Source organism: Mauremys reevesii, linkage group 3, assembly GCF_016161935.1.
Source record: "Mauremys reevesii isolate NIE-2019 linkage group 3, ASM1616193v1, whole genome shotgun sequence".
NCBI classification, from domain to species: Eukaryota; Metazoa; Chordata; order Testudines; family Geoemydidae; genus Mauremys; species Mauremys reevesii.
In genome coordinates, this window is record NC_052625.1 from 61,820,370 (window position 1) to 61,845,305 (window position 24,936).

The window sequence follows — 24,936 nt, forward strand, 5'->3', positions numbered from 1 at the left end:
CCCTCTCTCTGTGAAAGCAATGGCAAACAATCGTCATTGAACAACCACTTCCACTGCCATTCTGCTCTCCTGCAGACGCCATACCACGGCAAGCATGGAGCTCAAATTCACGCATTCTTTATTAATTCATCACACAAATGGGGCGATAACTGCCAAGGTAGCCCGGGAGGGGTAGGGGAGGAGGGAAGCATCAGGTGGGGTGGGGAGGAGGGAAAGACAAAGACGCACTGCAAAACTTATTGAATGCCAGCTCTCTGTTGCTTGGGCAGTCCTCTGGGGTGGAGTGGTTGGATGCCCAGAGGCCCCCTCACCACATTCTTGGGCGTCTGGGTGAGGAGGCTATGGAATTTGGGGAGGAGGGCGGTTGGTTACACAGGGGCTACAGCGGCAGTCTGTGCTCCTGCTGCCTTTCCTGCACCTCAACCATACGCTGGAGCATATCGGTTTGATCTTCCAGTAGCCTCAGCATTGCTTTCTGCCTCCTCTCATCATGCTGACGCCACCTATCATCTTGATCCTGCCACCTCTCCTCTTGCTCCCATCCCTCCTGTCCTCAAGTTCATTTTGTGCTTTCCTGCACTCTGACATTGTCTGCCTCCACGCATTCTACTGGGCTCTTTCAGTGTGGGAGGACTGCATGAGCTCAGAGAATATTTCATCGCGAGTGCGTTTTTTTCGCCTTCTAATCTTCGCTAGCCTCTGGGATGGAGATGATAGGGAGAGCGTTGAAGCATTTGCAGCTGAGGGAGGAACGGAAGGAAGAGTAGTATTTAAAAAGACACATTGTAGAGAACAATGTGTAGACTCTTTCACGGTGAACCAAGCTGATAACATTACATAGCACATGTGCTTTCTTTACAAGGTCGCATTTTGTCTCTTATATTGAGGGCCTGCCGATTTGGTGTGAGAGATCACACACACAGGGCCTGTGGGCAACAGAATTCAGCTTGCAGGCAGACATGGTAAGCCACAGTCTTTTGGCTTCTTTAACCTTCATAACATGTGGGAATGGTTTCAAACAGCAGGGCTCTCATTTCCCATACCAAGCACCTGTTGGGTTGGCCATTTAAAATGGGTTAGCCATTTAAAAGGAGGGGCTGCGTTTTTTAGGTTAACGTGCAGCAGAAACCCAATTAATCCTCCCCCCCACACACACACAATTCTCTGAGGTGATCACTTCACCCCTCCCCCCACCACGTGGCTAACAGCGGGGATGATTTCTGTTCAGCCACAGGCAAACAGCCCAGCAGGAACGGCCACCTCTGAAGGTCCCCTTAATAAAATTTCCCTATTTCAACCAGGTGACCATGAATGATATCATTCTCCTGAGGATAACACAGAGAGATAAAGAATGGATGTTGCTTGAATGCCAGCAAACACCGGGACCATACGCTGCCATGTTTTGTTATGCAATGATTCCAGACTACGTGCTACTGGCCTGGCATGGTAAAGTGTCCTACCATGGAGGAAGAAATTAGGCTGCCTTCCCCAGAAACCTTTTGCAAAGGCTTTGGGAGTACATCCAGGAGAGCTTCATTGAGATGTCCCTGGAGGATTTCCGCTCCATCCCCATACACGTTAAAAGACTTTTCCAGTAGCTGTACTGGCCGCAAATGCATCCCAAGTCTTCAGAGCAAATTAATCATGAAACATGCTTGCTTTTAAACCAGGTATTATATTTACTGAGGTACACTCACCAGAGGTCCCTTCTCCACCTTCAAGGTCCGGGAGCCCACCTTGGGTGGGTTGGGAGGGTACTGGCTCCAGGGTGATTAACAGTTCCTGGCTGTCAGGGAAAACGGTTTCTCTGCTTTCCCCTCCTCGTCATCATCTTCCTCGTCCCCAAAATCTTCATCCCTGTTGCGTGAGAATCCATTGACAGAGTCCACGCACAGGGGTGGGGTAGTTGTAGGGGCACCCCCCAGAATGGCATGCAGCTCATCATAGAAACGGCATGTCTGGGGTTCTGACCCAGAGCGGTCATTTGCCTCACTGGTTCTTTGGTAGGCTTGCCTGAGCTCCTTAAGTTTCACGTGGCACTGCTGCGGGTCCCTGTTATACCCTCTGTCCTTCATGCCCTTGGAGATTTTTTCAAATATTTGGGCATTTTGTCTTTTGGAACGGAGGTCTGATAGCATGGATTCCTCTCCCCATACAGCGATCAGATCCAGTACCTCCCGTTCGGTCCATGCTGGAGTTCTTTTGCGATTCTGGGACTCCATGGTCACCTCTGCTGATGAGATCTGCATGGTCACCTCTGAGCTTGCCACGCTGGCCAAACAGGAAATGAAATTCAAAAGTTTGTGGGGCTTTTCCTGTCTACCTGGCCAGTGCATCTGAGTTGAGAGTGCTGTTCAGAGTGGTCACAATGGAGCACTCTGGGATAGCTTCCGGAGGCCAATACCATCGAATTGCGTCCACACTCCCCCAAATTCGACCCAGCAAGGTCGATTTCAGCGCTAATCCCCTCGTCAAGGAGGAGTACAGAAATTGATTTTAAGAGCCCTTTAAGTCGACAAAAATGACTTCGTCGTGTGGACGGGTGCAGGGTTAAATCGATCTAATGCTGTTAAATTCGACCTAAACTCATAGTGTAGACCAGGGCTAAGATGACAAGGATAGAGGGAGAATGATAAAATCAATAATATTTATTTAAAACTTTGTTACTTACTTGTAATTCATTACCCTTTTCTTTCTGTTTAATCCAGGTTTTTCCTTGAGTTTGTGGGTCTATCAAAAGTGGGTATCTGGTTGCTTTAGTAACAATTATACCATTCTGAATTGAGAGTTCATCTCCTGGCAGGCCTTGCAGATTCCATTCACTAATCTGGGTAAAGGAAAATCATCAACATAATGTAATAATTCTGAAACTTTGGGCCAAATGTACAAATATGAGGATAATGGGTTACCCTGCAGAAATGCCTATAGTGCTGACAAAAATATACATTTCAATGTGCAAACCAGCATCAGCACATGCAAGCTGGAAAACTTTGCACATTAGCTACCATTTTTCACATTTAATTGTGCTCTTTAAATAAAAAAAAATGGGTTTTCAAGGCACAGTGGGCACGAGGACATTTTCACAGGAAATCCTTTGCATCCGTCCTTTAAGGACTTCATGTGGGATCGCTTTACCTGTGGCCAAGAGTAATGGACATGGATCACTTTGAAGCCCAAGAGTAATGGATTGCCAACATGGGTAGAGACAATCACACTAGTATAAGCAATAATCTCTCCTCCACCCTAAAGACTGGGCTCTTACACCGTTTTTCTCCCCAAATACCCTTTTAGCTAATTTTTAAACTGTATTTTTGTGCAACAAGTTTATAAACTGAATTAAGTGAAAATCAATAATAATTATAAAAACATACAAATTTGATTTGCACAAACTGATTACAACTAAGCAACCTCTTTCTTATGAAATTATGTTCCATCTGTAATTAAAATTCTAGTACAGTAGAACCTCAGAGTTAGAAACACCAAAGTTACAAACTGACCAGTCAACTGCACACCTCATTTGGAACCAGAAGTACGCCATCAAACTACTAAAAAATAAAGGGAAAACACAGGGCCAGATTTACACCTTATATGCCCCTAGGCACAGCATCTTCAGTGTTCCCGCTGCCTGCAGCTGACCTTCATGTTTTCCATACAAAATGAAACTTTTAACCCACTTTTAACTTTTTGGCGCCCCTAGAATGCCAGCATCCCTAGGCATGCACCTACTGTGCCTAATTGGAAATTTGGCCCTGGGAAATCAGCAGTTTTCTTTGCAAAGTAAAGTTTAAAAGCAGTATTAAGTCAATGTTCAGTTGTAAACTTTTGAAAGAACAACCATAACGTTTTGTTCCCAGTTATGAACATTTCAGAGTTATGAACAACCTCCATTCCCAAGGCATTTGTAACTCTGAGGTTCTACTGTAAATCAAAAATGACAGTGTGTTGACTTTCATTACTTGACATTTCATCACAACATACTTTTTTTTGTAGTATTTGATCACAGACATGTTATTACCAGTATTAAATATAGATTTGGGATCAGAAAGCCACACCCAGACAACGTGGTCATGACCAAAAGTTACCAATAAAACATAATACTGTAAATACAATGATATTTCTTCTGTGAATTATTCACATCAGAATGATATGGACTGTGGCAAAGTTGATGCTCCAACATATCCACCGCTGGTTAGCTGTGGCACTGCAACAACTTTTGCTTCAGTTTCCCCTCACTGTCTGTAGGCCTATTCCGGCCATAGAAGTGTTGTAGCCCTCTGGTTAGAACACTTTATAGAGTCCTGCCCCTTTTCAGGCCTCAGAATCCTTTTCCAAAGTACTAAAAAAAGGTGTACAAAAAACAACCCTTCAGCCAAGCTGACAGCCCCTCATCAGGTGTGAATCTGCCATGGTAGACTGTCCTTCTGTGCTTTAATCCTACCCACAATCCAGAGGCTGGCCGACTCTTCTCCTTACTCATAGGTTCAGGAGACCCCAATTAGGCTTCTCCAGCTCTGAGCTAGAGGCCTCTCTGGTCTTTCTCAACCTTCCTTCAGGTTGCTTCTCAGAGAGAGAAGGAACTGTGCACCCTGTCTCTTCTGGGTTTCCTCCTCCCAACTAGGCTTACCCAGCTCTTGATGGAAACAAGCCCTGCTGCCCCCCACCTGGGCTTTATTTCTAATTAGTCTTGGCCCACCGTCCAAATGTGAGAAGTCAGACTAATTGGTCTCTCAGGTTCTCATAATTCCAGGCTGCCCTGGCATGCCCATTTGCAAGCAGGCATATGTTGCAGATCAGCCCTTACTTGATTTTTATTTCACCCAGGATACCAACAAGTCAAAACAGAATGTTAGATTCTAAAGAGCACATTTTCGTGGCGCATCTCATTTATTAATAGAAAAGCCAATGCAGTCCATAAACAAAACTTTCACCCCAACATTTCACCAGGGTGACTGGGTCATTATTAGTGCATCTATCCCCCACATGAGTCAAGTATTTGTCTCTATCCAGGCTCCTCCCCATGGGTTCTCTCCATTCCAGTTTTTGCCCCTGGTGTTAGGCTTCTTGCCTCTACTGGAATAAGATCCTTCTCTGCATTCAGGGGAGGTCCATCCACTGCAACTCTTCTCCAGGGTCAGCAGGTAATCCTTAGCAGGCTGGGCTTCTGGCCAGTGTCTGGGAGACCGCTGGCTGAGACCAGGCCCTCTCGGATGCCTGCTGACTGCAGCCCTCCATCTAGGAAGCTCTCCTTCTTAGGACCACATCTTACAGGCTCTCCACTGTGGTAGGTTCCCCAAAGAGCTCATCCTCTAGGCTTCCTGCTCAGGCCTCTCCTAGGAGCTCCTCTCCACAGGAGTTTCCAGTCTCATCTTTGGGGTTCCCTCTAATTGAGTTTGGGTAACCTTTATTAGATCCAGCCTAGATGCTAGTTTACTAATCAGCCACCTGGGGCAGTCAATCACTCCCAGGTGGGCCTTCATAAGGCAGTCACATGCAAACTAGGCCCTAACTCCCATAAAAGGCAGCTGCCCCATGACCCAGACATACTTTCAACTCATGTGTGGAGGAAACGTCCCATTATGGGACCCATACCCAACTTGTTAGTAATGTCTATCACTTCTAGTTGTCTAGTATATATCTGTCTAATTTATTGGTCTATACCTTGCTCAGCACTGTGATATATGGTAGGAACCAACCAGTTACAACTTTGTCAAGCTGTACCATATTGATGAGCAATAACAGAGAAACACTTCTGTCCCAACTACACTTTCTCCAACATTAAGAATTATTTGTAACAATACTGGACATAAAAATTCCAAAGAAAAATGTTAAACTATGTGTCCATTTGCATGTAAGCTCTGAGAATAATCTCATTTTTATAGTAGCATTGGTGTCTGAGCTCTAAGAATATTTTTTAAAAAAGGTTTAGTGATACCTATATGATAATTCAATTCTTATATACTGATAACAATATTGTTCATAACATTTTCTCAAAAAAAGATAAAAAAATGAATCAAGATAATGCTAACTAGCAATAACATACTGAACATTATGAATATGAAATTAAAATTAAACTCACAATAAATCAACAGTGTAAAAAGCTTACCGTTGGTTGATCCACCAACATTGAAATCAGGTTCAAGTTTTCAGTAAAAGGGATTTTCCGAACTCTCAGCTCTACTTCCCATAAATCTTTAAGCAAAAGGTTCCTGAAGATCTGATTAAAAGGGCCACAGTATGAAAGGAACCCTGTGCAGAGTAAAACATCTCCCACAAGTCTAGAAAAGGGATAAAACCACAATTATGAGATAATGTACCATTTGTATGCCATGCAGGTAAACAACCAAATTTTGAAATGCATATAGCAAAAAAAGTTACTTACCAGGAATTTGTTCTTTGAGAACTACCTCTGTGCATTCACACTTTTGGGCCATGGTTCCCCTGGTACTGAGCTGAGGAACTGCTTTGAAAATACATATCCATTGGAGGGTACACAAGCAATCTTGCATGAGAGTGGCATCATCATTCTACACTATATGTGAGTTCACCCCCTGACCATCTCAGTTCCTTCAAACTTGACCACAGAATTCTGATATATTAATAAATTATGAGGCAGAAAAGAAGGCAGATGGGTAGTGTGAATGCACACAGGGGACTCTCAAAGATCAATAGTTACTAGTAGTCAAGTATCAGGGGGTAGCCACGTTAGTCTGTATCCACAAAAACAACAAGGAAACCGATGGCACCTTAAAGACTAACAGATTTATTTGCGCATAAGCTTTTGTGGCTAAAACCCACTTTATCAGACAACCCTCCAACCTGAAGCAAATACTCACCAGCAACTACACACCACACCACAGAAACACCAACCCAGGAACCAATCCCTGTAGCAAACCTCGTTGCCTACTCTGTCCCCATATCTACTCTGGCGACACCATCAGAGGACCCAACCGCATCAGCCACACCATCAAGGGCTCATTCATCTGTATGTCTACTAATGTTATATATGCCATCATGTGCCAGCAATACCCCTCTGCCATGTACATTGGCCAAACCGGACAGTCCCTACATAAAAGAATAAATGGACACAAATCAGACATCAGGAATGGTAACATACAAAAGCCAGTAGGTGAACACTTCAACCTCCCTGGACATTCTATAACAGATTTAAAAGTCACTATTCTTGAACAAAAAAACTTCAGAAACAGACTTCAAAGAGAAACAGCAGAACTAAAATTCATTTGCAAATTTAACACCATCAATTTGGGCTTGAATAGGGACTGGGAGTGGCTGGCTTATTACAGAAGCAGCTTTGCCTCTCCTGGCATTGACACCTCCTCATCTATTACTGGGAGTGGACTACACCCACCCTGATTGAATTGGCCCTGTCAACAGTGGTTCTCCACTTGTGAGGTACTCCCTTCTCTTCATGTTTCATTATATAATGCCTGCATCTGTGACTTTCACTCCATGCATCTGAAGAAGTGGGTTTTTTACCCACGAAAGCTTATGCCCAAATAAATTGGTTAGTCTTTAAGGTGCCACCGGACTCCTAGTTACTAGTAGGTAACCTCTTTGCTGAAGTTATGGCAATAATGAATGTCATCATAAGAGATAAATAATATAAAGAACTCTCAGCCAGAGGTTCAAAAGGTGGCTTCAAGAGTGCACCTAAACCAAATTAAGATCTCAAGGAGGGACAGGATTTCTCAAAGGGGGATTGTGAGGCTCTGCTGAGCATGCTCCAACTGGAAGTCAGGTATAAAAGCCTGCAGAGCTGCTCAGTCAGGGCTGGCTGCTTAGGAGGAAGGACGCTCGGCAGAGGCTTCAATCCAGGAGATGCTACAGCCCTTACCTACGAGAGCTGAAGAGCCAGAAACCTGGACCAGAGGCCTGTCACTAACAGAATTCTAGGGATTGTTGGGTGCGGAAGAGCCTGGAGCTGAAGAGCCAGAAATCTGGACCAGAGGCCTGCAGCTATCGGAACCCCAGGGAGTGGCTGGTGCTGGGGAACCTGGAGACCCCAACGCCATATGGACTATTGCTGCCAGAGAACTGGTAGAAAGTGACCCAGGGAAGATAGGGGAGTGGTACCTCCTACCATGATGTCAGTGTGTTTCGGGAGGATTTCCCGCTGACCCCATGACGGACCACTCCGCCACTGGCAGGGCCCCGGGTCAGGGCCTGGTGGAGTCAGGTGGGCCTGGGCCCCCCTACCAGGGGCTCCTGAAACTGAGACCAGAACCAACCTTGTTTTTGTGACTGTAAGGTTGTCAGAATTGGATGGAACTGATAAATCTGACATGTGGGACCTGGCTCTGCTAACAGTGGTTGTCTTGTCCATAGACTTCTTCTTTGGAACCAAGATAGCCAGAGCTGACAATGTGGCCCCTGGTTCCAACAAAGGCAGCTTGAAAGGTCAGACTGCTGGAGCAGTGGGAACTGCAGCTGGACTTGACAAAGGTTCTGATTTCCTGGAACCCTTAAACTGCTTTGACTTACTGAAGAAGTCACAGGAGCCAAAACTGGCCTCTTAGACCTTGGATCCATTGACTGCCCAGATCCAAAGGGTTTAGCTTCAAGAACTTTCTTAAGGAGCACCTGTAATCTGTTCTGACTCTCTTAGTGAGCTTTGGGCATAAACGTCCAGCAGATGGAACACCCAGAATGGAGTGGTCCTCTCCCAAGCACTTGAGTCACCTAATGTGGACATCAGATGCCAGGAAGACAGCAGGGTATGAAGCATACCTCTGGAATCCCAGCTTCATCTTCTTGGTTCTTCCATAACCTGGAACTGATCTAACAACCTATACTCATCACTAAAGTACAACCCTATGATGGAAGGAAAAAAACACAGATGCAAATTGACCAGAGCGGTTCACTTCCATTTAGGCAAGCAGTTGGAAGGAACTGAAGTGGTAGAAGGTGCTGCACCCTCAGAATGTTCAGAGGTGCTGAGTGGAGAGGGGAGAGTGGGGTATGAGAGCACTGTAATGGACACCACATGGAAAAGGTTCTACCATTAGGCACCACTAGACTGTGCAATACCCGTAAGTGGGACTATGAAGATGTGACTACATTTTTCACGGTTAGAGCTACTGCTGCACCAATCTGAGACTCCCAAAACTCATGAAATCTCTTTATATTTAACATTTGCTTTTCATCAAAAGTCCTCATTTAATTTGTATGATGTCCTTAAAGGAGATGTCTATGGGAAACCATATATCTAATAAAGATTGAAGGTGAAGTCAGCATTGCATGAAACAAATAAATGTTTAAAATATAAAACAAAACGGGAGAAAAAGAATTGTCAATTTGTTCTTCTGTGAGAGGCAGGAAATCTGGTGGTTTAATCCTGGGGCCACCTGGACCACCTCTGAATTCCACAAATGGGAGGCACTACACATTAGTGATGAATGAGGAAAGAAGCTGTGCAGCAGCATATTTCAAAACTTTTAGCCGAGAGCCTCTTCCCAAAGCATAATAGGCACTTTTAATGCTCATCTACAGCAAGGAACACAGCTGCACAAAAGGAACACTTCTTATATCCTATTTTCAGAGATGAAACCACCACTTTAAGGTAAGGTCCAATGAGACCCCCAAAACAACAAAGTTCAACAAACAGCTGAAAAACTCGAAAATTTACTCTAAGACAGAGTATATACTGTACATAAATATCTGAACTAGTTGTGAACTATCTACAATTGTTTTATGTAAAATAACATGACAGAGAAAGGAAGGATAATGTCATAAACAAGAATTACATTTAATTACTCAATCGAATGATCATATCAAATAAATGGGATAAGCCTATTGCTACTCATTAACAGTTTTAATCCTGTGTAGTTATTTGATTACATTTTTACTTCCGTAAGAAATAATTTTCTCCATAGATTCATATCCTTTGGATACCTGTGCCTGACCAGGTGTACTGACCAGAAAGACAATGAGAATTTTAATTTCAATAAAGTTCTAGCATGTACTCTCTTGGCCTCTTCCCGTTATAAGCAAGTCTTCACCACATTTATTTTAAATCTATCTAAGCTTTTCTAATGTACCTATTGCTGTTGTATCTTGGTATCCTATACATAAATTACGTCCAAAAAAACTACTTTAAAAGTACATTAAGGTTGCAAAGTCAGCACTCAAAAGTTAAGACATGCCAGAATTAAGGTTGCCTATGCAGACAACATTATGATACAATATTTAATTGCATGGTCATTTACTATTTCAGTTCACTAAACTTCCAGCCTCCCTGGGCTGTTTGGTTCACAGGCTGCCAAGCTGCCTTGCTCCCAGGCTTCCCTACACTGAGGCTTTCTGGGCAGCCCCCTGGCTAGAGCAGTGGTTCTCAACCAGGGGTATGTGTACCCCTGGGGGTACGCAGACACTTTCCAGAGGGTACATCGACTTATCTAGATATTTGCCTAGTTTTACAACAGGCTACATATAAAGCACTAGTTCAGTCAGTGCAAACTAAAATTTCATATGGACAATGACTTGTTTATACTGCTCTATATACTATACACTGAAATGTAAGTACAATATTCACTGGTATATTCCAGAGGATTTATTTTATAACTATATGGTAAAAATGAGAAATTAAGCAATCTTTCAGTAATAGTGTGCTGTGACACTTTTGTATTGTTATGTCTGATTTTGTATGCAAGTCGTTTTTAAGTGAGGTGTAACTTGGGGGTACGCAAGACAAATCAAATTCCTGAAAGGGGTCCAGCAGTCTGGAAAGATTGAGAGTCACTGGTCTATAGCCCAGGAGTTTACCTTGTCACCAGCCACGGGTTTCCCTCCTCCATTCCCCACCACACATTACTATCATCAATGTGGGGGGTTTCCCTCCAACCCCATCCTCTTCCATCATTAACCTAGGAGTTTCCCTCCCACCCCCTTGTCAGCCCAAGGGTTTTTCCTCCTTCTTCCTCCCATCTTATGACATAGGAGGAAAGAGCAGCACTGGGGGACAGGGAGACTGAGATGGGCAGCGGCATTAGTACATTCCTGAATCAGAATAATCCCTTTCATGGGACATTCCAAAGCTTGAGATTTTGCTCTAATTCAGAATGAAAACACCCAAACACCTGGAATTTTCTGTGGGAGGAAACTTCTATTTTCTAGATATGTTGGTATCATTTGTTAAGATTTTTCTTGAATTCCATGCAAAATACAGACTATAACTAACAAAGTTTGTGCACTGTAAATTACCTATGGAAGGGTATTTTATTGCCAGAAAGTGTATTTGTATTTTATAGACATCTTGCTCTTTTGTCTAACAGATACTATACCTGTTAATCTGAGTTTTGAACTCCTTACTTTGCTGAGTCCATCTAACTTTCTCACCACTCAATCCATCTATAAGTGCAGAGGCTGCTTGCATCTTTCTCCTGCACACATCTGCATCATTCAACAGGTCCTAAAATTGGACAAGTTTTCCTGTCTCATTAAACTTTCAAATTCTATTATTCAAAGACCTTTACTATATTTACAAAATTTATAAACTATTTTTTATCAAGAATACTTATCTGTTATTGAATACTAGCCCTATGCATGGAGAGACCCACCAAAAAATTTTTTTAAAGGAAAACTGAGGAAGTCGAGATCTGAGATCCCTACTGGAGCTTCAAAAAGCACTAGGCCCTGAATGGATGTACAGCTTGGTTCCTGGTCCCAATGTTTCACACAAGTGGCTTTTAAAATAAACAATTTTCCTAGCTAAGGTTTAAAACCTTCAAAATTAAACTAAGATAAGCAAAATGCTGTTGCATTTAAAAAAAAGCCCTATAAAGGGCAAGTACTCCCTGAGCTATTGCATCATAAAGAAGAGGGGTTAAATGGAGCTCATTTGTAGTAATTACACATTATTCTCCAATTTATCTTTCATTGTATTCTGAACAGATTGAACCAGTAAACACAAACTATATAACTCTTTAAAGTTTCAGTGTGCAAACCATTTTTATATTCATAAAATATTTTTATCTCACCATTTTCTCTTTCATTGCTGCATCGAATTTTGCCTGCACTTTATCCAGTTCAGCTTGTTTCTCATCTAATAATGCCTGAGCCGTGGCTAACTCTGCATTAGCTACTTTCAAACGTCCTTCTTGTTTTGCTAAATTAGACTAAGAATAAAGCATAGTTAGACAACAATGGCATAGAACAAAAAATCTGTTATTTTAAATCTGCTCCATTGTTAGTCAACAGGGACAGAAATACAAATCTGTGCACAGTATCATTATTAAATAAACACCATGAAATATGTATTTTTAATTATTTCCTTTTCCAAACAATGTCACTTAAATCCATACTTCTAAATCTGTATTTATAATTTTTGTATTAGCATAATAATGTAAGAAAATGGCTTCCTGCTCCAGGGTGCCAATTCTAAAATAATACTCTGGTCTGGGAAGATGTCAGATGCCTTACTGAGCAAGACAGAGGCATGTTGAAAAGAGCATTACAATCAGGCTCCTGGAAAAGAGAACATCCCTTGGGGCTTTGTTGTTCAGCTCTCTGTTTTATTTTATTAATAGAATTCATGTGTTCTGCAATGGCAGCTAAGTTTAGGAGATTTGTCCAGGATCATAACCTGACACTTCTTGAGAATCAGAGCCATAGGCCAATAAGCCACTCGATTGCAGCCAAGTAAATATTTTTACTAATGACAGGGAAACCTTTTGGTCATTTTTCTTTAGATTATCAGCCTGCAATATACTGTTGCTCTTGCCAGGTGTGATATTTCTATCAATGACTGCAAGATAACTGCTTAAGTTTTGAAATCACAGTGCAGATTTCCCTCTGTATTACATTCTATGGATTTTTTGGGAAAGAAGACCTGTAAGCTGGTAGGCTATCTCACTGGCACAGAAAGGAATCAGTCTCACACCCAAGTTCATTTCAGGTCCTTGCCTCGGAGACCATTGATTTTTCAAACACAAAACTCAAGAGTAACATCAAAATAAAGTAACTCCTCTGACCAACGAGGGCTGCAGCACCAGAAGCTTTTCCCTTGCCTATCTCAACCCCTGGAAAAAAAAACCTCTTTCCTTAAATTCCCTGCTGAGATATATGACAGGCTGCAGGCAGGTAGCGCTTAACTCTTTCTGGCTGTTTTACCTTGACCCAAGCAGCCTTCAGTGAAGGAGCTATATCTTTCACTCATAGGGCTACTGCTGTGTTGGATGTAGGCACGCACATTAGTTCCTATAATTTAACAGATTTCTGTACATTTTTTTATATAACATGTTAATTTTATACAGCAGTTTCCATTCAGAACCTATGATGCCTTCCATGCAGAAGACTAAAAGGAAAACCTGTATCTAATTTTGTTTGGAGGTAGGACAACTTCCCTTCATTTTTGAACCTTCTTTCCCCCATTTTGCCTGATTACAATTATTGTCTTGTGTTTTTAGTTTTAAAGTATTCAGGTGGAAAATCCTCTTGTGGGTTTCTGGCTCTAGTATTATAGCTGGAACATAGTAAAAACAGGCAACTTTAATTTAATTTACTGAGGTGGTACTTAATATTAAAGCTTTTGGAGCAGAAGTGCTTGATATTGTGTGCCACTGGTTACAGCAATGAAAGAAGCTTCTAGGGATCAGACTGACTGGAAACCTGGATTGGATCAAGGTTACTAATGATTTTGCTCTGTAAGCTAGACCAAACATTATGCCAGTTGGGAAGTGAAAAGAGAACCCTATTATGCAAAAGAGATAGAACTGATTCAGCAAACTGATGCTAAATATCAAGGCCATTGATCAAGGAAAGGATCATCCTGAAGCAGCATATTAGTTCAAGATTGCAACTGCCACTGACAAGGGCTCTGTAGTCTCTGCCAAAAATGTGATATGAATCAAATGACTTCTTTTCCTTTTTCAGATGTTTTTGAAGAAAATCTTGAATCCATGACTAAAACAAGAATAAGGAAAATCGCTCACACAAGTGTCATGCCTAAAGTAACTTTTATAAAGAAGATTTTGAAAATTTTCTCTCAATGCCCTCAAAGCCAAAGGAAATCAACCACTATGGGAGTGTCATGGCATCCCAGACACAAATTGTGTTCTTTGTTAGGGAAATTTTTGTATGCATAAAATGCACCTTTTAAATCCTGATTTCTGATCACGTTCAATTATAATGGTCTGAAGACAAATAGGTTTGAAGAAATTAAGATTTCTAAAATAACAAAATTGGCTACTCACTACTAAATTCTGTCAAATTAAATTAAGAAACAAACAAGAAAAAGCCTTCTTCCTATTTTGAAGGAACTATGGAGAAAAGAGACAATTTCTTTTGAAAATCCAGCAGCCCCAAGATTCTACACAGCAAAGCAAAACCTGCAGCTGGCCCCTGCCTGCTGACTCAGGCTCACGGGTCTCAGGCTGTGGGGCTGTTCCATTGCTGTGTAGACTTCCCGGGCTCATGCTGGAGCCTGGGCTCTAGGACCTTGTGGGATCTTAGAGTTTTTAATATTTCAGAGACCTCCCTGGCATGCAGCAGATACAATTTCATGAGGGAGGTTAAGATTCCTCTTAGCCTTTGATGAAGGGAAAGTGAAAATCCATTTATTCATCACATGACTATTTTCAGCCAATTTTGAAGGTTTTTTTCTTATTCATAACAACTCTTGACATGCCATTTTTATGGGCCAACCCTGATAGTATATTTCTGCTACAAAATAAATGTATTTTAATTCACTAATTACAAGCATAAAAACCAAAGATTATATTTTACCTTAAGAGGTAAAACTTCTCTGTTAATACCATAAAATGTTGCCATGGCTTGTGTCCAAGAGAGGAGTCCTGCCACATTACCACAGACTTTTTTACCATTCTCAAAAGTATAGTCCTCCATGTTAAAATAAGGCTGTAGTAATTCTACTGTTTCTTCATTGATACTATCCTTAGCAAATTGTTGGAGACTCTGCAGGAACGGACCACTCATAAGCTGCAAAAACAAAACAAAAATCAGCTTTAATAACTATTTGATATTCTACATTCCAAAGGTCAATCTTTCATGATTGAGTAATTGTTAGAAAATGACCCTAAAGTACAGAAGGAGCAATCTGTTACAGTTAATATGAAGGAGAAACTTTATACTAACTCCTCCTACATTTTTAGTCTTTCAACTGTTTTCAAATTAAGAGAGGCTACTTTCCAATAAACTGTTCCTCAAGAGTCACCTCTACGCAATCCAGCTTCTAGGATGTTGGCCCCTGGTGATGAGCTCACACAGCTCTCTTCAGAAACGTGGCTTTTGGGAGGTGCATGAGTCATCCTTCATGGTAGTGAGCCATTGGTACCCACATGTATTTAAGTAAGTGCAGTGCCTCAACCATCTCTTGAACCACTGAGACTTGTCTATATGAAGAACTCCAAGTTATAGGAGAAGGTTGGTGCAAATTGTGAAATGCACAGAAGTAATTCTTGAATAAATTAAGGTTATTCACCTATAACCAGTGTTCTTTAAGATGACCTCTGCACATTCACACTCTGGGTATGTACTGGTGGTGCAGCTTGAACAATAGAACCTTTTCATAGTAGTGCCTGTTGGACTGCTTGTGCACTCCAGCTGTACATCTCATTTTTCCTGAACAAAATAACTAGTTTTAAGATGGAGCTTGATAAGTTTATGAACATGATTATATGATGTGATTGCCTGTGAAAGCTTGGGGTTGGACTCAATCACCCAGAAGGTCCCTTCCAATCCTATTGTTATATCCTTGGGGCAGCCGGTGTAGGAAGCAATCACTTGAGGCCAGAGAGCAGACAGCTAACCAAAACCTCCATTTTATTTACAGAGACAGAGAGCTCACTCAGCCGGTTGAAACCAGCTGAGCTATCCCTTAATAGTCTAACTCAGTTGCCATAGTAACAAAACCCATGACAACCAAATACACAACATATTCCTCCCCCCCTAATAAGAACATCCCCTAAATAAAACACACACTAAACTAGAGAAGGAGGGTAGACTGCCTCCATTCCCGGCTAAACTCTGGGGATTATTTTGCCCCATAACCGTGGATTCACCCTAACTAAAGATCCAGCCGATGAGGAGGCCTTCTGTCTCTAGGTGGATTACGGCGAACTTCTGGTGTTGTTGCACCCGAAAGTACTAGGGGCTCAGGGTCCGCAGCACGAATAGGTGAGGAGGTGGTATCAGCTCGTGCTGGGCAAAGGGGTATCTCAGCTGCCGGCAGTAATGGAGGAGAACAGTCAGGAACAGGTGACTCATGATTCGGTGTCTCACCAGGAGGGGTGAAGTCAGACCCCTCAACTGCAGATGGGTCCTGTAGACTGGCATGACCTGGCAACAGCTGATCTACATGTCGCCGCCAGGTAAGATTCTCTGCAGTCCAGACTGTATAGGAAACAGGTCCTGTTTGAGTGATGACTGTGGCCGGGACCCATTTAGCTCTGGAAGTATAATTCCGAGCCAAAACTGGCTGTCCTGGGCTAAAGGTTCGGTCTTTTGCTCTGGGTGCCCGTCTGATGACTTGATATTGCTGCTGATGTTGCACAGTTTGTCTGGGTTCAGAAGGTTTCAGCAGATCAAAGCAAGTGCGCAGCTGTCGTCCCATCATTAGAAAGGCTGGGGAAGCCTGGGTCGTAGCATGAGGTGTGTTTCTATAGGAAAGTAAGAAGGTATCCAGACGCTTTTGAATGGAGTGTTGTCCCTTTGCTGATTTCAAAGCGTTTTCATTGTCTGCACAAATCTTTCAGCTAATCCGTTGGTGGACGGATGATATGGTGCTGACGTGATGTGGTGTATCCCATTTGCCTTCATAAAATTTTGAAACTCCTGAGAGACGAACTGCGGTCCGTTGTCGCTCACAAGTTGTTCTGGCAGACCAAAACGACTAAAGAGTCCTCGTAGTTTTTGGATAGTACTCTCTGCAGTAGTGGACTGCATTATAGAGACTTCTGGCCATTTAGAATGGGCATCTACTGCCACCAAGAACATGCTTCCTTCAAGGGGGCCAGCAAAGTCAACGTGAATATGTTGCCACGGGTTTTCAGGCCAGTCTCATGGGTGTAGGGGTGCCCACTGGGATGCATTTCTTACACCCTGACATGACATACAAGCTTTTGCCTTCTCTTCAATAGCACTGTCTAATCTAGGCCACCAAAAATAGCTTCGTGCAATTTCCTTCATGCACACTATCCCACAGTGACCAGAATGTAGCTGTTCTAACATCTGTGATCTCAGGGGTGGTGGAATAATGACACGCCTCCCCCACAACAAACAACCAGATTGGACCGATAACTCCGTCCGCCTGGACATGTAGGGAACAAGGTCGGGTGAGACCGAAGAGGTTTGTCGAGATTTTCCATGCATCACCAGGTCCATAACTTGGGATAATACTGGGTCAACGCAGGTTGCCTTCTTTATCTGAGTAGCAGTGATGGGTGTATTCTCTACCTGTTCAAAGTAGAAGATTTCCTTTTGGGCACTATCTTGATGTTTGACCGGTAAAGGCAACCTTGAGAGGCCATCTGCATTGCCGTGCAGAGTGGATTTCCGATATTTGATTTCATATGTGTGTGCAGAAAGTATCAATGCCCAACGTTGCATACGACTAGCAGCTAATGGGGGAATGCCTGTGTAGGGTCCAAAAATTGATGTCAGAGGTCGATGGTCTGTAAGAAGAGTAAACTTTCGCCCAAATAGGTACTGATGAAACTTCCTAATTCCAAAAACAATTCCTAATGCCTCACGTTCGATTTGGGCGTAGTTAGTTTCTGCTTTGCTTAGAGTGCGTGAAGCAAAAGCAATAGGTCTTTCTTCTCCCGAAGGCATAATGTGTGACACGACCGCTCCCACTCCATAAGGAAGCATCGCAGGCCAATTGCAGGGGTAAGGACGGATCAAAGTGCGTTAGAACTTCAGAATTTAACAATGCATCCTTAGCTTTGTTAAATGCAACATCACAGGCTTCAGTCCACTTCCAGGCCTTGTTCTGCCCAAGGAGCTCATGAAGTGGTTTTAGCAGTGTGGCTAACTGTGAGATGAACTTCCCATAATAGTTCAGTAGTCCTAGAAATGAGCGCAGCTGGCTTACATTTCGAGGTGGGGGAGCCTCCACAATAGCTTTAACTTTTGCAGGGGCCTTATGAAGACCTGCAGAATCGATGATGTGTCCCAAATATTCAACAGAGGGCTTGAAGAATTCACACTTGTCTTTGCAAACTCGTAGGCCATACTCTTCCAGTCATTGTAGGGTAGCCTCTAAATTCTTTAAGTGATCCTCTTCATTTCTTCCAGTGACCAGGATATCATCCAGATAGCACTGAACTCCTGACAAGCCACACAAGATCTGGTCCATAGCCCTCTGGAACAGGGCGGGAGCAGACGTTATTCCGAAGGGTAGGCGACAGTATCGATAAAGCCCCTTATGAGTCACAATAGTCAACAGCTCTTGGGACTTTTCATCGACGTGCATCTGTAAATATGCTTGACTCAGATCAATCTTACTGAACTTTTGTCCCCCAGCCAGGCCTGCGAAGAGGTCATCGATGCGGGGAAGCAGGTATTGCTCTGCACACAACACTGGGTTGACAGTGACTTTAAAATCACCGCAAATCCGGAGAGAGCCATCTTTCTTTACTATTGGAATGATAGGAGTGGCCCATGAGCTATGGGTAACTGGTATTAGGACTCCATTGGTGACCAGGCACTCCAGGTCTGCTTCAACTTTTGGCCTGATGGCATATGGCACAGTTCGGGCTTTCAGATATTTTGGTGGACTGCCAGGTTTAATGTTCAATGTCACAGTGATTCCCTTCATACTTCCCAAATCATCTCCAAAAACAGCAGCATGTTTCCTTAGTATAGGGGTTAGACTGGTTTCTTCTTTAGTCATCCGGTGCACTTCTGCTCAGTTCAGCTGAATCTTCCCAAGCCAAGACCTACCCATTAAGGCTGGGTAGTCACCTCTCACCACAAACAGTGGCAATTTAGCCGCCTGTCCATTGAGCTCCACCTTAACATCAATAGTGCCCAACATGGGCACAGCTTCACCTGTATACGTCTTCAGAACAGTTTTTGTTGCCTTAAGCGGAAGATGCTGTAGCTTTTCCTTATACACAGTCTCAGGAACCAGCGAGACAGCTGCACCGGTGTCTAGTTCCATGCGTATAGGTTTGCCCTCCAATAAGGGGGTTACCCAGTATTCATGTGAGCCCACTGCCAAAGACAAAGCATGCAGTGGCACTTCCTCTTGTGAGGAGGTGTCACCTTGATCATCCTGGGTCTGCTCTAGGGTATGCAAGGTTCCTCTTTTTGTCGGCCAGACCACAGGCCTCTTTTTCTTTTGTTTACAGGCATACTCGATGTGTCCCTTTTTGCCACAGTGTCGACACACCAGGTCCTTACACCAGCATTCTGATGCCTGGTGACCCAGCTTACCACAGCGATAACATTCTTGACTCTGCACCATTTTGTGGGTCAGTTCTTGTGACACTTTTTGCACCCTAGGGGATGCACCGATGTATTGTGCCTCCCTTGTAGCCAGTTCCATGGAGACAGCAATATCAACAGCCTTCTGTAATGTAAGCTGAGCCTCTGTCAGTAGGCGCTTCCGTATAGCTTCACTGTAGAGGCCACACACTAACCTGTCACGCAGGGCATCATTTAACATCTCTTTAAATTCACAGTGTTCTGTTAGCTTTTTTAAAATGGCTACAAATTGTACAACTGTTTCATCTTCCTTTTGGTCTCTTTTGTGGAACCTATATCTTTCAGCAATTACCAGTGGTTTTGGGGAGAAATGAGACCCCAGGATTTCCACAATGTCACTGTAAGATTTAGTCTCAGGCTTAACAGGGTGTAATAAGCTGCGTAGCAGAGAGTAGGTTTTAGCCCCTACAACAGTTAAGAATATTGGCACCTTCTTCGCTTCTGTAATGTCATTTGCAATACCAAAAAGCTCAAAACGCTCAGTATACACATGCCACTGCTCTGTATTCTCATCAAAAGGCTCCAGGGGCCTGGTCAGAGTAGCCATGATTTTTAGTTTCACTTTCACAGTCAGTGCAAACAAGCAGCTTTTTTTCTTTGTTTGGTCTTTACCTTGACTTCTACTTCCTTCTGTTACTGGAGCAGCACCAGGATCCCACCCTCGTCGCCAGTGTTATATCTAGGGGCGGCTCTACCGTTTTGGCCGCCCCAAGCAGTCATGCGCGGGAGGCGCCCCGGAGCCGCGGGAGCAGCGGACCTCCCGCGGGCATGACTACAGAGGGTCCGCTGGTCCCGCGTGGCTCGGCTGGACCCCCCGCGGCTGCGGACAGTTCGCGGATCCCGCGGCTCCGCTTGAGCTGCCGCAGTCATGCCTGCGGGAGGTCCAGCCGAGCCGCGGGACAAGCGCCCCCTCCGCAGTCATGCCTGCGGTAGGTCCAGTCGTCCCGGGGCTCGGTGGACCTCCCGCAGGCATGACTGCGGCAGGTCCGCCGGCCCAGCCTGCCACCCCCTAGATTTGGCTGCCCTAGGCACCAGCTTGTTTTGCTGGTACCTAGAGCCGCCCCTGGTTATATCCTTGGGGCAGCCGGTGTAGGAAGCAATCACTTGAGGCCAGAGAGCAGACAGCTAACCAAAACCTCCATTTTATTTACAGAGACAGAGAGCTCACTCAGCCGGTTGAAACCAGCTGAGCTATCCCTTAATAGTCTAACTCAGTTGCCATAGTAACAAAACCCATGACAACCAAATACACAACACCTATGTTTCTATGAATGTTCTGAGGGAGAGGCTATAAAAGGAGCTGAAGTGCCCTGGCAATCTCCGTTCCTTCCACCACCTCCTCAAGTCCACAGTTACAAACAGGACTCTAAGAAAGAAGGCAAGGAGGACAGGGAGTGTCAATGTGCAGAATCAGCAAAGAGTCCTGTGGCTCCTTATAGACTAACAGACATTTTGGAGCATGAGCTTTCGTGGGTGAATACCCACTTCGTCGGATGCATGTCAGAATCCATCTTGAAGAACTCTGATTAATGATGAGGAACAGTCATTTCTTCCTCAATGCCTCTGCACATCCTGACTCTTGGAATAGTGTGATAAGCAGTACTCCTGTCTCCAGATAGTGGGACCCTGAGTCTAGCTAAGCAATTACTGTAACAGTGCCTTACTAAACAGAGAGCCAATCTGGATGTCAGATTTAGGGAGTAGTGTTTTGTAAAAGCGAGAACTGAGCTTTGTTTCTAACTTTCCTCTATACAAGCTTAACCCACTTAGACAGACACTGTGATGTAACCGATTGTACTTTATTATTATCCCCATAAGAGATAACACATCTTGATGATTTCCTAAATTCCAGGCACCAATTTAAATAGGCCTGGTCTACACTAGGACTTTAATTCGAATTTAGCAGCGTTAATTCGAATTAACCGCACACCCGTCCACACCAGGAAGCCATTTAAGTCGACATAGAGGGCTCTTTAGTTCGAATTCTGTATTCCTCCCCGACGAGGGGAGTAGCGCTAAATTTGACATGGCTATGTCGAATTAGGCTAGGTGTGGATGCAAATCGAACTTAGTAGCTCCGGGAGCTATCCCACACTGCACCACTCTGTTGACACTCTGGACAGCAGTCCGAGCTTGGATGCTCTGACCAGCCACACAGGAAAAGTCCCGGGAAAATTTGAATTCCTTTTCCTGTCTGGACAGTTAGAATCTCATTTCGTGGTTGGACATCAGGGCGAGCTCAGCAGCACTGGCAGCGATGCAGAGCTCTCCAGCAGAGGAGTTCATGTAATCTCTGAATAGAAAGAGGGACCCAGCATAGACTGACCGGGAAGTCTTGGATCTGATCGGTGTGTGGGGCGAGGAGTCTGTGCTTTCGGAGCTGCGCTCCAAAAAACGGAATGCAAAGACCTACGGGAAGGTCTCCAAAGCCATGAGAGACAGAGGATACAGGCGGGATGCAACGCAGCGCCGCGTGAAAATCAAGGACCCCAGACAAGGCTACCAAAAAATCAAAGCAGCAAACGGACGCTACAGAGCCTGCCACCACTGCCCCACCAGTGACCGTGGACTCTGATGATGGGACAGTGTCGACGGCCAGTTCCTCGGCGATGTTCGCGGACGGGGAAGATGAGGAAGGGTTTGTGGAGGACGAGGCAGGCGACAGCGCTTACAACGCTGGTTTCCCCGACAGCCAGGATCTCTTCAGCACCCTCAAGGAGATCCCCCAACAACCCTCCCCGGCCGTTAACCTGGACCCTGAATCAGGGGAAGGAGCAGTCGGTAAGTGCTTTAAACATGTAAACTTTTATTATTAATGGAACAGGAATCTGAACTATGTGTAAAGGAGGTCTCTCTATATATAGGGATAGAACAGAAATCCTCCTGGGAGATCTCCACGAAGCTCTCCTGGAGGTAATCGAAAAGCCTCCGCAGGAGGTTCCTGGGGAGAGCTGCTTTATTGGGTGCTCCGTGGTAGCACACCTTTCCGCACCAGGCTTTCATGAGGTACTCAGGGAGCATTGCCTCCCCGAGCACGGCTGCATAGGCCCCTGGTTTGTGCTGGCTTTCACGCAGCATGCGCTCTCTATCTCCTTCAGTGACCCTACTCAGGGCGATCTCGCTCTGCGACTCCTGCATCTAATTAGGAAAATTACCGTAATGTTATGCCTGGTCCAAAGTATTTTAAAAAAATCTCCGGACAGACGGCGTAGCAGAGAGTCGGCACGCTGCTGCGTGACAAGCGTAACGGAAAGCCAAAGAATCAAATGGACGCTCATGGAGGGAGGGAGGGGGGAATGAGGACGCAAGCTATCCCACAGTTCCCGCTGTGTCCGAAAATCATTTGCATTCTTGGCTGATCTCCAAATGCTTCTAGGGTCAAACACAGTGTCCGCGGTGGTTCAGGGCATAGCTCGTCAATGTACAGCCACCCCCCACCCCCAGAAGGAAAAGGGAAAGAAATCGTCTCTTGACTCTTGTAAATGTCACCCTATGTGTACTGAATGCTGCTGGTAGACGCGATGCTGCGGCACGCTACGGTAGCATCCTCGCCCCCCCTCCCCCGCCTCATGGGTGACTGATGGTGCAAAATGACTGGTATCCGTCCTCATCATCAGCCTTGCGATAGATGGTGTAGTGCAATAGGACTGCTACCTGTCCTCGTCATCAGCCCATAAGTAGACGGCCTGCTAACCGTCTTCATCATAGCAACAGGGGACTGAGCTCCATCAGCCCCTGCCCTTCATGTGTAAAGAAAAGATTCTGTACTGCCTGGACTATCATAGCAGCTGGAGGCTGCCTTACCCTCATTTCATTTCCCTAACAAGTCACTGTTTCTTATTCCTGCATTCCTTATTACTTCAGCATACAAATGGGGGGACACTACAATGGTAGCCCAGGAAGGCTGGAGGAGGAGGGAAGCAACAGGTAGGGTTGTTGCAGGGGCACCCCCTGTGAATGGCACGCAGTTCGTCATTCCTGCGGGATCTGACACAGAGCGGCTGTGCTCTGTAGTTCAGTGATACACTGCAACCCTAGTACAGTTGCCCCATATTCTAGGCGGGACTGTTTCTATTTTTAGATACCATAAAGGAGGGATTGACTCAGGGAGTGGTTCCCAGTTTTGTCTTTTGCGCCCCCGGCTGATCTCGGCCAGGGGCACCTATGACAGCAGCAGAAGGTGTAGTGCAATAGGACAGCTACCCGTCATCACCTTGCCAATTTACATTGGCGTGGTTGATGGTGCAATATGGCTGATAACCATCTCTGCTGTCATGCAAAAGCAAATGAATGCTGCTGTGTAGCACTGCTGAATCGCCTCTGTCCGCGGCATCTAGTACACATATGGTGACAGTGACAAAAGGCAAAACAGGCTCCATGGTTGCCAGGCTATGGCGTATGCCAGGGCAATCCAGGGAAAACGGGCTTGAAATGATTGTCTGGCGTTGCTTTCCCAGAGGAAGGAATGACTGACTACATTTACCCAGAACCACCCGCGACAATGAAATTTGCACCATCAGCCACTGGGATCTCAACCCAGAAGTGCAAGGGTCGGGGGACTGCGATGGGGTGGAACAGGGGCAGAGTTTATGCTTTCAGGATTGCCTGCTGCAGGAGTGCGGACGAGATAGGTGCTGTGCATGCTGTTGTTCACAGACACAGACTAGACTGTGTTCATTGTTCGGAAAAATGTATCTTTGCAAGGAATTCACTACCTTTTTCCCATCACACAGCTTCGACTGTCTCCAGACCTGCCACAGCATCCCCCTCACAGAGGCTGGCAAAGATTAGGCAGCGAAAGAGAAAGACACTGGACGAGATGATAGCTGAAGTTATGGGGTGCTCCCGAGCTGAGGCGGACCAGCAGAGCCAGTGGAGGGAGACCCTCTCTCTGTACCAGCGCTCACACAGCGAACGGGAGGAGAGGTGGCGTGAGGAAGACAAGCAGGCGACTCAAACGCTGCTTGGACTAATGAGGAAGCAAACGGACACGCTCCGGCGCCTTGTGGATGTTCTGCAGGATTGCAGCCAGGAGGACAGAGCCCCCCCGCAGTGTATCTGCAACGGCCCTCCCCCGCCACAATGTCCCATACCTCCTGTCACCCAAAGTAACCAGAAGGAGTGGTGCCAGGGGCCGTGAAAACTGTCACTGCACCCCAGCAGAGTGCTCAAGTACCCAAAAGCTCTCATACCCTAATTTTTGAGAATTCCTTCCCTTCCTGACTCACCCTAGCCCCAATCCCAGTTTAATCCCCTGACTGTCTGGTTAATTATTAAAAATACTTTGCTGATAATTACTGTTTCCATCATGCTTTTTTACACAACGCTGCGTTTGAAGGGGTGGGTGGGTGGGTGGGTGGGAAAGGGGGTAGGGTGGGGAAGGGGGTAGGGTATTGCATAGGACAGTCACCTTTAGCAGGGTACAGAGACAGGGGCAGGATCAGCAGCAGGTCACACACACAGTGCAGTCAG

At 44.8% G+C, this 24,936-nt stretch overlaps 1 protein-coding gene across 17 annotated transcripts in view; it reads right to left on the minus strand.

The window, feature by feature from the left end:
* The window catches only part of DNAH8 (dynein axonemal heavy chain 8), a 556,010-nt gene that overhangs the window by 71,222 nt on the left and 459,852 nt on the right, over nt 1-24,936 (minus strand). For all 17 annotated transcript variants that reach the window (XM_039529004.1, XM_039529011.1, XM_039529005.1 and 14 more), the window contains 5 exons: nt 14,740-14,952; nt 11,994-12,131; nt 11,298-11,425; nt 6,104-6,275; nt 2,672-2,827 (listed from right to left, as the gene is read on the minus strand). In XM_039529004.1, the coding sequence (XP_039384938.1) occupies nt 2,672-2,827; nt 6,104-6,275; nt 11,298-11,425; nt 11,994-12,131; nt 14,740-14,952 (807 nt within the window). The remainder of the gene's footprint in view (nt 1-2,671; nt 2,828-6,103; nt 6,276-11,297; nt 11,426-11,993; nt 12,132-14,739; nt 14,953-24,936) is intronic.